The 15,668-nt window shown below is 31.2% G+C and overlaps 1 protein-coding gene across 1 annotated transcript; it reads right to left on the bottom strand.

Moving 5' to 3' along the window:
* Positions 1–1,594: 1,594 nt before the first annotated feature.
* On the bottom strand, positions 1,595–10,214 carry LOC134229792 (uncharacterized). Its single transcript, XM_062711577.1, has 2 exons — positions 9,818–10,214; positions 1,595–2,945 (listed from the first exon to the last, which is right to left on the bottom strand). The coding sequence occupies exon 2, from the start codon at positions 2,824–2,826 to the stop codon at positions 1,966–1,968; it is 861 nt and encodes a 286-aa protein (XP_062567561.1). The 5' UTR covers positions 2,827–2,945; positions 9,818–10,214; the 3' UTR covers positions 1,595–1,965.
* Between the last annotated feature and the right edge of the window lie 5,454 nt (positions 10,215–15,668).

Below are 15,668 nucleotides of genomic sequence, written 5' to 3'. Positions count from 1 at the left end.
TCATGACAAAGAGCCCATAGTAGATGTGACTGCTCACTTCTCCATTATCATGGGACCTGACCTGATTCCACATCTGATGTTTTAGAGCTTCGTGTTTGCTCTGCTCCCATTCTGTTCATTATATCCATATATTTCATAACTGATCAGTAAGAATACTAAGTATAGTTCGAAGCGCTGACAAAAAATGTCATCAATGGATTCAATTTGAAGAGCGCCACCAAACTTCAGATGTACACCCAATTTTAGCAGGTGGAATGAAATTTTCAGTCAAACATTTTTACACCCAAAATAAACACGTGTAATTTTCATTCAAACCTTAGATTTCAAAACTTTAACGGTATATTTGTATCCTGTAATTATTTTCAACAATTTTATATTCAGATTTTATCTCATCATTGTATTTCTAAACCTATTCACATATCTGTTATGTCTCGAGGTTGAATACGTATCAAGATACATTCATGTACTAAACAGTATAGAGCGGAAAGGATCAATGTTACGGATATCTGTAACAAATTCCATAATCGATATTGAGCAAACAAACAGGATGAAAGTTTATACAGAAACAGGCTAGAAATTCTATATATACTGGAACCATATCATGACAGCTAATTCATTAAGTATTCACTATTTTAAACAAATGAGCCGAGAAATTCATGCGTTAAATATTCATCAGGAAGTCAATGCAAGATTTTTTTTTCGTATCATTAAGTTTTTCATATCAGAAATACGGACAGCCATTTTTTGTGTTGAAATTGAAATTTATAAGCACCTCTTGATTCAACAAGGTGGCATATTGCATGCATAATGTGTAATAAGTATTAGATAGAGTATATTCAAGCAACAGAGTCTGATGAGGATAAAAAAAATATATTTACAAAGTCTTGTTTTTTCAAAAGATCATACCGTAAATTTTGATCAAGATTGAAAGTAATGAATTATGGAGATAACGAACAGTATTCAAGATCCGCTGTGAGCTCCTTGTCATGATCGGGAAATAACGGAAAAATCCGTCGTCAATTCAGTTTGTAAATAATGGACTAACAATTAGTATGAAAAACGTCAGTTATTTTTCGACTTAATGATAGATTGTATTTGCTGACAAGTCCTTTGCAACCATAGAACTTAACAAAATAGTGACTTTAAACAACACTGCTGATACTCTTGTTATGTCAACTCGTTTATCAATAATTTTCCTCGCTTTTAGAAATTGTACAGTCATACATAGTGCATGCTCTTGCGTATCGAATAAACTGAGAGATATAAACTCCATATGCAGATGATGAAGGTCTATTGATGCATATGTAAGGGAAGTTGTTTACTTATTCGAGTAAAATATCCAAATAGGAAGCATATATGTCAGACTCTGTGGTATCTTTTATATCAAGCTCTCCGGGATATATAGTATCGACATAAGAATGGAAATAACAATTGTTAATTGACAATACCTCGTCGATATATCTAAAAGTCGATCGAATGGAAGGCCACAGGAAGTGTTTTCTTCTTTTCACGTATTAGATTTTGACAAATTCTCCTTTATATAAGTACAAAAATAGGTCTGCTAATAACAGTTTCATTATATTTAACCATGCATAAACAATTATAATACAGTTCTCTCCGACACATGACAATACAAATAAGGATCAAGTTTAGAGATAGTAAATTTTAGATACACTTTTCAATCACCCCCTTTTTATCAATTCTGTAAAGGAAGTATGTTATAAAATGTCTGAAAGCATAATCCTAACATAAAAGCATGTAATATCTACCATTTTTATAATCTGTTTTTTTGTAGAGCAATAGATGGAAGTCATAAATATTAATTTGAATTTATGCCAGTTATTGATTCGTTAATTTTTGAAATTCTTCATCAAAGAGCTGAAGGTTTAATTTATAAAAAATCTTATCATGAAAATGTCAATAAAAAACTTGATAAAAACAAATAGTGCATCCAGACCGCCATTACTATTCGTCTATATCCTCTGGAACATATTGTGCATTAATTCGAGATTCTCCAATATATGCTCTAGTGTCTGATGGTAACACCTTTACCCAATCCTGGGTTCGTATTCGATTAGGAATCTTTAATTTATCTAGTTTTTTCAATAAATTTGGCGTAATGGGTCTATGTCTGGATGGATAGACTTTTGGCTCGTTCCCTATGAGCCTAGATGGCACAAAAGTTATCACATGATCACTACCTCGAGGTCTGTCGAACGACTCTTCTTCTGAGTAAACGTCATTTGCATATTTCTCGTTGTTATTTAGATCCTCAATAATTTCCGGCAATGTCATTTTGTTGCTATTAGTCCGGGATCTTTGAGGACTCGCGTTATCCTTTTTCACACTACAGATTGATCTAGAACTTCCGGATTTCAAAAATTCTCTTACTTTCCCGACTTTGGATGATTGACCAACGCCCAGTTCATGATGGGTAATTTCATAGCTTCTGTTCTTTGAACTACTTAGGTTGAAATTGGACTTTTCTCGAGAAAAAGATGCGATTTTAGGAAGACCTGGTTCGTTGACTGGTTTCTCCCCAGCCACGAAAGAATAGCTGCGATGAAGAACAGGTTGTCGGGTGTAAAGGTATCCTAGAAGGTTCTTTCGGGCAGTGTCTTTTCTCGTGTAAAAGTCACGTTTAGTGAGCGGGAGAAGAAAGTTATGAGAAGTTTCAATTTCAGGGACTTCGTTATCAGAATGAAGACGTGGCCGAGTTTCGATATAGCTGTCTTGTCGATCTCGGAATCTTCCATCCAGAACAGGTTTGTGAACCATCTTTTTGCCAGGTGAGTTGCTATCCCGTTTAGGTTGTCTGTGAAACATGAGTGGCTAATGATCTAGTAAATAACTGTTGTAAAGGAATGGACATTTCTCCTGAAGAGAAATCCTGCCGCGCATACTGTTTTGTCTCATCTAAGCCTTATCAAAGTAATGAAGGATACCTAAAATTAGAATAAAAGTGCAATTCTTTAATCTGTATAATAATCGATATCAAATTTAAAAACATATACTCCGTATAGACTATAGTTATGTCAGATAACATTTGGAAGAAAAAGTATATTCTATATGACATATAACAGTATGTTACAAACATTATGACCAATTGAGATCTACAAGCCAGAAATGGTATCAGGTGCCTAAGAGGAGTAAGTATCCCCTATCGACTGACTACTCCCTCCGTACGCTCTCTCTGTTGAATAGGTAGAAGTAATTTCAATATAATACGAACTATTAGGCATACAAATTGTTATAAAACAGCCAAATGATAGGATATATTGGTCAATTAAACCTTCATAGAATGTAGGAAATTCTGACTTCAAACGAGGCTGTTAAGATCTCTTTAACCTCAACTTATCTGTCAATAGCCTGTCTCGGTTAGGAAATTGTAATGAAACATATGGAGATAACGAACAGTGTTCGAGATCAAAAGTCCATAAAACAATACAAAACAGGAGCAGAACAAACACGGACCTCCAAATTATCAGAGGAGGGATCAGATCCAATGGAGGAGTGAACATCCCCTGCCGACCGGTCACACCCTCTTTGTGCTCCTTGTCATGATCGGGAAATAACGGAAAAATCCGTCGTCAATTCAGTTTATAAATAATGGACTAACAATCAGTATGAAAAACATCAGTCAGCATTTGACTCAATGATAAATTATATTTGCTGACAAGGTCATTGTATCGACCAATAGAACTTACGAAATGATGACGTTAAATGAGATGTACAAGTAACGCATATACAAGTAATTAACAATGTGAACATTAATATGTATCATGAAAAATGTGCATGTGTTGGATCATTTATAATATATAACATTACTGTTTTTATATAAATTTCTAAATTAATTAATGTATTTTTTATATAAATTAGTCGCTGGCAGGTATTTGTCACTTACCTTTATATTTTATTTCCTTCAAAATAGAAATGTTTATGCATAATAACCATATAAATGACTTTTGGCACTATGTCTTTGTTATCAAAATCATATAAGCTATTTTTAGGTTTAAATACACTTAGTATATGCCCTTCCAATATAAAAAAACAAAGCCTAGCTGATCTCAAATTTCAGATTCATAAGATATACATGGATAATTTACCCCAACACTGTGTTTTTCTTTATTTCTTTTTTGGCCTGGTGCTCTATATATCTTCGTTACACATGAAAACTTTCTCACTTAGATCTTTGTTTTATAGTCACTTACAAAGAATAATATAATGCAAAACTTTCTTTGGTGTCAGCCGCATGTAAAAGGGCAATATCATGTTTTGAATAAAATGATATTTCTAAATGAAAGTTTGATTCTAACTCAAACTTTTGAGAGACCTTGACCACACATGTCGTCAAAGAGGAGCCCTCAAAATGGAACTGAAGACCTCAAAATTTATTTCTGATGTTTGCAACCTTTTTTCCTAGAGATTGAATATTAAGCGTTTAATAAAAGAAAGGAACAAGATTCAAAATATTTCGTTGCAAACATTTCGTTTTGTCGTTTTGAAAATCACTATTTGAAATAATTTTGATTATTTTACATATCTGTCTTTAGCTATGCATCTTTGAAATAAAGAACATCATAGAGTCTGAAGCAACAGTTTCATATCTCGATGTTGTAATATTAAAAGGGACTGATAGCTAAGCAACAAATAAATTTTATGATAAACGTGTTCTAAGGTCAGTTTCCTGTATTATTTTAATGTAGAAATATACCTGTATATGGAGTTCATGTTTTTCCAATTTTTTAGTACGTAAGAGACTGTTCTACGTACGAATAATTTCTAAAACGATCTAGGCAACCTTCATTTACAGATAAGTTGTTGATCCATGAATATCAACAATCTCGTTTAAAGTCAACATTTTTCAACAATGGCTTGTTTTGTGAATACAATTTATTGCTAAAAATCGACTGTAGACTGACGTCTTTCATATGTATTGTAAGGCTATCATTTTGTTTACCGAATTGACATTTGATTTTTGTCGTTTTCCTCATCATGAAAAGAAGAACTTGGAGACTAATTGGACGGCAGGGAATCTCTCTTCTCTGTAATACCTAATCCTGTCTCTGTTTCAGAGATCATTGTTTGCTGTGCTTACAAATTGAATTAATAAATTGGACTTTGAGTATTATCATTGCTCTTTATCTTTACATGAATCTTGTTATGTAGCTCTGTCTTATGACAGCAAGTTTATCAAAATTGTTAGAAAATGATAACGATATCAAAATTCGGGACATATCCGTTTCTTTTTCTAAGTGAACTGAAACACATCTATAGAAACTAAAAGATGCATAGCATACTAGTAATTGAATATTTGGAACAACTGTTTTGTTTATATTGTATACCCTTAAGTGGTCCCTGACAGTAATAATTTGTAACAACATGAAAAAAGTCCTTCCAACCACTGCGACACTTGGATGACAAGTATAGAACGGTGTTTAAAAACGATTTCCTGTATCAAATTTAACTTTTGGGGAGTGAAAACGTTTATTTTCACACAAAACGTACTTTTAACGGTTTTATCTTACAATTTTATCCAAAACTATTCAGCATTTCGTTTTCAAGATATTAAAACTGCTTTCCAGCATCACATAGTTCTGGAAGATTAAGTCTAAGGAAAGACAATTCCTTAATGTCTGTCATTTGTTACATCGAAAATGAACAGGCTTAAATATCTGACGTCACGTTACTTGAATGGATAACAAAATGTTACAAGTTCACCCTAAGGTAAGTTCCATTTCATTTTCAGTTCTGCATGGTATGTACAATTTAAAAGATAAAGTTATATCATATGGTATAATTTTTGCGGCATGACTTGATTCATTATAATACAAGTTTCATGCATATTTTGTGAGAATATGAATTTTCCTTTTATATGAGAAATTAATTTTTTTTTAATATTTATTAACTCGGAACGATAAGGAACTGAAAATTTCATAGCGAAATCTAATTATTTTTATGTTCATATGTCAAAACTTTAACTGTAGTCATTATTTGAACATGTTTATGAAACATATGGCGATAACGAACAAGATTCAAGATCAAAAGTCCATAAAAGAATACAAAATAGGAGCAGAGCAAAACATCATGGACCATCAAAACATCAGAGGTGGGATCAGGTGCCATGGATGGGTGAGCATCCCCTGCCGACCGGTCACATCCGCCGTATGCTCATTGTCATGATCGGGAATCGGGATATAACGGAAAAATCCGTCGTCAATTCAGTGTTTAAATAATGGACTAACAATTAGTATGAAAAACGTCTGTCAGCATTTGACTCAATAATGAATTGCATCTGCTGACAAGGTCATTGAATCGACCATAGAATTTACGAAATGACGACTTTAAACTAGACTGGTGATATTCTTGTTTCATCAACTTGTTTATCAATAATTTACCTTGTTTTAGAAATTGTTCATACATAGAGCATGCCTTTGCATATACGTATCGAATCAACTGAGATATATGAACTCCGTATGCAAGTGATGAAAGTATATTGCTGCATAATTAGTTAATAGAAAAAGTTAAAGTCATCACGTTTATCATCGAGCTTGTTTGTTAGCTTACCATTAACGTCTTTTTCAAGAAAAATATCTAGATATAAAGCAGATGTGTTAGACTCTGTTGTCTTTTAGTTCAAGTTCACCGGGATATATCGTATCTACATAAGAATGGAAATTACCATTGTTCATTGATAAAACGTCGTTGATATATCTAAATGTCGAGTTGAAGGCTACAGCAAGTGTTTTCTTATATTCATGCATAAGATTTAGAATAGGTCTGCTAATAACGGGGCGCAGTTGATACCCATTGGAATTCCAATAGATTGGTCGAAGACCTGGTCTCTAAAAACAACATAGATAATGTCAATCAGAAACTCAAGCACTCAAACTCAAGCATCTTTTTTATGGCGACTTCAGAGTACTTGTGTGTAGAATCAGAATGTTTTTAAAAAAAATTTAGCAAATGACCAAGGCAAGAAAATATATGAAATTATATGTGTGTATGTTAAAGATAAATTTGCTAGCGACAGAGAAATAAAATTATTATTTTATCACTTTTTGCTGAATGACTGATTAGAGTTTTTTAACTGAATTATTTTTTAAATTTTGTTCCAGTTATTCAACAGTCTTAAGATCTGCATTTTCCTTAGAGAGTTGTCATAATGCTTCGGAAGAATAAATTTGAATTTTTTTCTAGGTTGTTAAAAACAGTTAAGACCTGAATCTTATTTATAGAGCATAGATGCCCACTCTCTAATACTGGTATTCGATTGTTTGACAGCAGACGTAAAATAAATCAATTTCATTTAATCCACTCTTTCCTTGTTCAAACAAAAAGCATTTGAAAGTTATAGAGTTTCACTGGACAGACAAAGTATCTGTCACTTGTTAAAGGTAAACTCGTAGGAAATGATTTTAATGTAGATTCCAAACCATATGTTTTTATTATTTCAATGCATTTATTTAAAGGCGGTTTGAGCCATGATAAATCTATATGTTTTATCATACACTGAATTAAAAACAACATTCATGGTAATTTATGATATATATTTCAATCATCTATATAAAATATATAAGATTTAAAATATTACTGGGAAAAGATTATCAATCCATTTTGACTTTTTCTTCTGTTTAAAAAGATTATTAAGATATTTTTGTCTTTTTATGCATGTTTTATTTTTTTTTTTAATATGACTTGTTAAGAAATCTGTTGCCTACAATATTTTCAAACGTGTTAAAAATCCTTCCCATAATTTTATTTTTAAAACTCCCCTTACCGAAAAGTGAAGCTGATTTTTCTCACTACATACCTATTTATACATGTACAGGGTGTTTCACAATATATGTCACACATCTAAAGACAGATAGATAAATGACAACTAAAGCTAAATATACATTTTATATATCATTTTAATCAGCATAAATTCAAAATTATTTTTTTGGGTTAGAAGTATCCAACATTTTCCACTTCAGTTACTATGGCAACATATCCTTAAACGTTATTTTCCAAGTGTTTCCCAACATTATATCCTAAATAACTTATGAGACTAATGCATAGAAATTTCTGACCACTGTTTTGTAAGTTTCACAGGATACTTGAGACTTTTCTTGTTTTATATCTGGCTTCTTAGAACCCTCAAAATACATAATTATCTATTTTTAATTAAAGTTGCATATAAATAAATGTGTCATTTCAGAACTACCTGCATGTGTTAACTGGTGCCCATTTCGCTCTTCCTTTCAGTCAGTCTTGCAAACTTGAACGAGCTCTGAAAGTCAACGGACTTTACATGCTGAAATCTTGTATGCAGACAAACAACTCAAATTTAAGATTTCTAAATACACTTGATGCACTAACCGGCATTGTTACAATCCATTTTCAAAAACTCAGATCTAACTTTTATGAGGTTTTCTCAATGATTGACTTCACTTTAATATTGTTCTCATTTCTTCTCTTTTTTTTTGGGGGGGGGGGGGGGGGCAGAATGTAGCTGTCTTTCATCTTAACATTAAAATTTAGTTCAAACTCTCTTATTTTTCTTAATATATGAAAACTAGACAAGAATTTGTGGTCTGAATATTTTTCATCATCACACCCTGTACAATATTCAGGATATCGTTCTAATAATTAAAGTTTACAACCAATTTTTGCTGCAAGTTGTACTCCATTTTGAGAAAAGCTGACATTATGAGGTCACTGATTATATCATCAGTTACTTCATGATATATTATAATTTCCCCAATACTTTGCAATATCATAATTTTAGATCTATTTGCTTTCCTATAGTGTTTTGGTATTTTTGTTATCATGCTCAATATTCAGATTATGCCCATTTAGATGTGTGACATATATTGTGAAACACCCTGTAGATATTTTTGGTGTATTCTTAATGATTAAAAAATTTCTTATCTTATACATGTAAAATTTAATCAACTAAGGAACAATGAAGCAAACAAATAGTGGCGTGTATGTAACACTTGTCTTCTTTTCAGTAAGAAGACGCCTACTTTAGAATATGCACTGTAATTTAAATGTAGACGACGAGCTTCGTTGACAAGAGGAAATATTTATTTAACACTATTGAAACCGACGGTATTATTGAAAATTCAATACGTTAAATAGATTCCGGTTATCAATGAGGGTTCAATATAATAAAAGAAAATGCATATTTTTAATTTGGTCTGGTTTTATTCAGGGTTGACAGAACGTTAATTTCATGCTATTAAAGAATCGGAGAATATTCTCTTTCGATTAAATCCCATTCGTTTTCTTTTATATCATCATTTCACTTTTAAGCTTGTTTCTTCTATTTTGAATTAAAATGTAAGTAGTGTTAAATTTATATAGCAATTTACATTTTCAAAATTGTTAATTTAGAATTTAGTGAAATGAATGTATAATTTATTTTCATCTGAGAGCAACAATTTAATAGATATGCACTGAATCTGCTAAAGGAGAAGTTAGCAATCGTTCTCAAGATTGCAAAACAGTGTTCAAAGTGGCAACATTGAAGATAGTTATTTAATAATTTAAAAAAAAATGAAAATGTTAAAAACTAAAGTCATCTTTGAAATTCATGTCCCCCTTAAAATTACAATCATTGTAATATACTAATCTATATAATTATATGAACATGAGAAAAAATGTAGAGGCAAGGAATCAAATATGCGCAGATCTGTTTAGAATCTTAAACACAAAATTGTTCAACTATTCAGTATGTTGTAAACAGCTTGTCAGGCCCCATGTAATTTGTAAACCGATATTTCTCGTGTAATTGGAAAACGTTTAAAAGATAAGGCAGTGGTAAACTCACCTGTCCAATGTGATTTATTCTCCTATCCACCAGTATTCTCTCTTTATTTCACAAGTTGATTCGTTTTCCTTCAATATTGTTTTTTTCTTTGGATTACAAATTACCTGTGCACGTGTCTTGATTCACACCTTGAAGACCATACGTCTATCTCCAATATCTATTTTTAAACATGTTTTGCTAGAAAATCCTCTCTCAGGGTAAGAACATTTACCAATATCTCTCGGTTTATAAATATACACTCCTATGCCGAAGACAAACTTTTAAAAGTTAAGTGAAAGCCTCCAATCTTGCATAACGGAGTCGATCGGTGATCTTTAATTTGCTTTACTCCCTTTAAAATCGAAGAACCTCTCGCCGATATGTATTGATTCTCTTACGAAGATTCCTGACCCATTTCTGAACTTTTAAAGATAGCAGGTTGTGGACTATCCACTCCAAGTTTGCCCCGATATCCGGGGACAATCGTTGATAACAAAATAAAATTCCTTACACATATGGATTTTCTGTTTGAATTAAATCAAATCGTTTCCAAAAGGAACGATACACCATGTGCACCTCTTCTTTTTTTCGTTTCTTTGTTCTAAGGACATCTAATCGTAAGCTTATCTTATTGAAAATTAATTATGAATTGAATGAGTTTATTTGACAAATTAAAATTCTACTACTAATGAACGCCCAGATAAATCTCTATATTAAGATATTTTAGTGATTTATTTTTTGAACGAATTTCGGTATATTACTTTTTCAATTTATTATAACACTTAATCATCATATCAATTTTCAATTCATTTAAAAAATAATACTGTATGTAAAGAAAATGCTAAAATACTTCTTGCCTAACTTTCAGAAAACATCATTAGTAACAGTCTTAAGTGCTATCTGACAGTTTGAAATGGGCGTATTCATAGTTGGATTAAATTCCTACCCCCTTGTACAATATCAAATTGTAAGAACAGACACAAAATTAGGTAACGAAGATAAACGAAAGAAAAGAATCTTAAAACGTTTAAAACCTTGTCTGGTTGCTGCGATTTGTGTTACATACTTAATAATATTCCTAAAGCCAACAGAGTGCAGAGTACAATGTACACGGAGTATATCTTGGAGTGGATTTATTTGAACCCTATATCTCCTTACTATGTATGTATAATGTGGTCGATATTGATATGAAAATATTTTTATTTCATCACAGGATACCTTTTGAACATGTATTCCAGTTCATTTACTTTTAATAATAGAGATAAAAATGCAGTCCATCTGATAAATTAATTTTTAAAGAAATTGAACTAGATATTGTACGATTCATCTAGAAAAGCTAAACCAAAAATGAATGAAGAGTTTTTCTCATTTAATAGAATTAACAAAATATTATAAGTTATGTTAATATTACATGTTAACGGAAATTTCTATAATACATAATAGATCGAGAAAGAAAATATTTTAGAAACTAAGGCTTCTGACTTCTGAGTAACGAAAAAACAAGATTTGTTTAACTTTAAGTTTAGGTCTCTACATGTTTTCTCGTGTTTGTTAAATAAACAGTAAAAAAATCATATTTTTGAAGGATATCAACGACATTACTGCATGCTTGTCTAATATAAATACTGAAAGAAGGAACACTTGTGTTTGTAAATACTTTTGAACCCTGAAACCTAGTGAAATGCGAAAAATAATTCATGAAATATCTATTACACAAGGGATTGGATACTTTAAACAGACTTCTGACACGTACTTCAAAAAAGCAAATATTGAATAACAGAAAAAGCAAATTGACATCTACGCAGACACTTTGGTGAAGATCTTAACAGAAATGATTTTTTTTTTCGAAATATTAAATGCACATTTTGCAATGCCTATTTTTTTTCCTTTCTTTGAATACCACGACATACTAGTAGTAAAGATTGTGTTTATCTGTAGAAAACATCTTTAGGACATGCAGACCCTTTTGATCGTTGTCCTCTCTATGTCCGAACAAGATCATTGCAATTTGTCTGTGTATTAAAAAATATACAACAAATTAGAAGCAAATTAACAAAATTTATTTGATTTTGGAGACCTTATGCTCCGTGCAATATGTATTTGAGTTGGTGCTTCTTGAGATGAATTGATTTCTAACTGTAAAAGAAGAGAAAAAAATGTGATGGCCTTTTTCTGTGAAAATAAAATTAAGAAAAGTGCAAATTAATATACATGTAATGACTATAGACCTCTTAATTTTTACATTTAAGTAACCTTGAAATATATGATGGTAACGAACAATATTCAAGTTCGTAGTTCATTAAACAATAAAAAACGAAAGCAGAACAAAACGGACCTCTAAGACATCAGAGATGGAATCAAGTGCCAAGGAGGAGTAAGCATCCCGTACCATGCAACCGGTTACACCCGCCGTGTGCTCCTTGTAAAGATCGGGAATTAACGGAACAATCTTTCGACAATTCTGTATTCAAATAATGGCCTAACAATATGTGTGAAAACGTCAGTCAACATTTGACATCACCTTTATAATTTACCATTGTTGCTAGATTATCATTAACGTCTTTTTTTTTGAAAAAAAAAATTCAAAATATGAAACATGTTTCGGACTCTATGGTATTGTTTATTTCAAGTTCACCGGGATATATCATCATAAGAGTGGAAATTACTATCGTTAGTTGACAAAGCGTCATTGATATACCAGTTTCTAAATATTCTGCGGAAGACCACAACAAGTGTTTTCTTCTTTTTTCACGTATAAGATTTTGAACAAATTCTGCTTCATACGGAAAAGTTAGTTTTGCTAATAACAGGGCGCAATTGCTACCCATGGGAATTCCATTAGATTAATTGTGGAAGACCTGATCTCAATAAAAAATCACATAGAGATTGTCAATTAGAAACTCAAACATCTTTTTATATCAACCTCAACATATTTGTGTGTACAATCAAAATATGGCACCTGATCCCACCTCCGATGTTTTGGAGTTCCGTGTTTGCTCTGCTCCTATTTTGTATTGTTTTATGGACTTTTGATCTTGAATACTGTTCGTTATCCCCATATATTTCATGCATGCTTTAAATACGAATCATGATTGCTTCAAATTTCTAGAATGGGAGATTATCCACAATAGAAATGATTGCATTGTTATACAAAATATGATTAGAGAAAATTTTACCATGATCAATCGTCATCGAAGAAGTCATCACCGAATCCACCGAAGAATGGATAGAATGAGCGGGAGGGGCGGAAGAATCTGGGGTACTCAAAATCATCGAAGTATGGAAAGGCTTCCGCCGACAAGCTCAGGATGACCACTAGCAGAAGAGCGAACACGAGGTAAGCTAGGTTTCCCATCTTCAAAGCTCTACATAAAATGTAAAAATTAAATAAATAAATAAATAAATAAACAAATAAAATAAATAAATAGTACATAAACAGATATGCATGTACATGTATATATATGTAAATAGCAGAGGAGCCAATTTCTATAAAGCTACTTTATTGCCCTTTACATTTCTTACATCTCTACAGAGTGGAAAGAAAATCAAATGTAAAAAAACAGAAATACGACCGAAAAGTAAAGAAAGCTCCCCATCTCACTCATATACACAAGATTGCTAATGTTCAGTCACAAAATGATATATACCTAGCTTTTCAAGAATGTAAAGTTTGAATATAGAACCATTTTTAAAATTCAACTGTCAATAAGGACTGAAAAATTTGAAGTTAAATGAAGCATAACAATTTCATATTCATGAAAATCGTGCTCACACTTCATGGACATTTTCTCTTGATTTATGTTCGTTACGTTTACATTTAGCAAGATTGGTTTATGTGGCATATTAGATTTCATAGTGATAATTAAACAAATGCTCTGTTTGCATATAAAAATAATAATATATAAAAATAATTTTTTAATGAAAAAATTCAGTTTAATAATAATCTTGGAACGACTTAACAAACAAAAAAACGTGATCATGGCCTTAACAGATATAAAATTTATATCGACTTCTCTAGTGATTTTAGATCTTTCATTCTCATTTGCGTGCTTGTAAGGAAATGCTTGTTAAATACACTGTGCATCATCATTCACGTATTTTTATTATTTATAAAGCATTGTTACCAATACATGTTGTAATGAAATTAATTATTATTTATAAAACATTTTACCAACTCTTAAACTAACCCCAAAGGTATTAATATAGAAAGCACAAAGAAATTCGATTTTACATATATTCCAGAAATAGACGTGCATTTTGTCACCTACAAATATGTACTGACTGAGTAGTCCAGCTAGAAAACCAAGGTTTGATATTGTTTCATTTATTATTGGTTTATTAGCAATTTGAATCTATAAAGCACATTTTACAAAACTGTTTGAGATTAGACTTGCCCTAAGAAAACAAATATTATTGAAGAGAAAACTTTTTATACTCGCTGAATGAAATACGATTTAAATACATGTACATGTAACTCTGATTTAGCTAGTTACAAATTTTATCATAGGTCATGGTCAATTTTGATATATACCTGTTTTCAAGAATGTAAAGTTTGAATTAGTGCATTTTTAAAATTCTGAATAAGGGAAAAATTTGAAGTTAAATGTATTAACAATTTCATATTCTGAAAATCAAATAATTTTCTTTGATTTATGTTCAAATGATCATAAACATGCACCCTTTTCATATTACTTTAATGATAATTAAACAAATGCTGTTTGCATATAAAAATCAATAATATATAAAAATAGATTTTTTAATGAAAAAATTTATATGCTGCTAACTTAACAAACAATAAAACGTGATCATGGCCTGATATAAAATTTATATCGACTTCTCTAGTGATTTTAGATCTTTCATTCTCATTTGCGTGCTTGTAAGGAAATGCTTGTTAAATACACTGTGCATCATCATTCACGTATTTTTAGTTTATAGTTTTGTGGTCATGTCTCAATAATAAAATACCACTTTCTAACCCCAAAGGTGACAGAAATCGATTTTACGATATATTCCAGAAATAGACGTGCATTTTGTCACCTACAAATATGTACTGACTGAGTAGTCCAGCTAGAAAACCAAGGTTTGATATTGTTTCATTTATTATTGGTTTATTAGCAATTTGAATCTTCAAGAAAAGATGTTTGAGATTAGACTTGTTTATAAAGAAAACAAACCGTTATTGAAGAGAATAAGTTTTATCTCGTTGAATGAAATACGATTTAAATACATGTACATGTAACTCTGATTTAGCTAGTTACAAATTTTATCATAGGTGGTCAATTTTGATTTATGCTAAGACTGTGTTATTAGTGCATCTGATAGGGGAAAATATGATTGTGTATTCCATTGGATAGCTAAAATCAAATAATTCTTGTTCCGCAAATGATCTAATGCACCCCTTTCATTACTTTAATGACATTGTTCATATTTCAGTACTAATCAAAGATTTCGAAGAAATATTTATATGCTGCTAACTTGTACTTTAGATATTGATAACATGTTGTAAGTCTTGTTTTAGTTAAAGTTTTATACCAGGAAGGCTTCAAAATTAAAGTAAATAAAAAGCTTTAAATTTGTAAAAAAAAAAAAAAAATTATTAATCACATTTCATTTTCAGTGATTCATTTGAAGAGGAAAAAGCACTTTCAAGCTAACTTAAAAAAACATTCAAACATTTGCATTTGTTCTTAATAGGTTCATGGACAAATCTTTACCTAAGTAGATGTCAAAAAAGAAAATTCCACTTATAGAAAAGAGTGTTTGTTTAGATTAGTTCAAAAGAACATCAACTCAATGTAAAGTTAAATTCGAGTTTCTCAGATGGAGAGAAAAAAAGGACATTTTCGAAGAAATAAAGAGAAGGAGGCTAGTC

The sequence above is a fragment of the Saccostrea cucullata genome, unplaced genomic scaffold (genome assembly GCF_032062105.1).
Source record: "Saccostrea cucullata isolate Sc308-1 unplaced genomic scaffold, CSIRO_AGI_Scuc_v1 ctg114, whole genome shotgun sequence".
Taxonomy (NCBI): Eukaryota; Metazoa; Mollusca; class Bivalvia; order Ostreida; family Ostreidae; genus Saccostrea; species Saccostrea cuccullata.
This window is presented reverse-complemented; position numbering and strand designations above follow the sequence as displayed.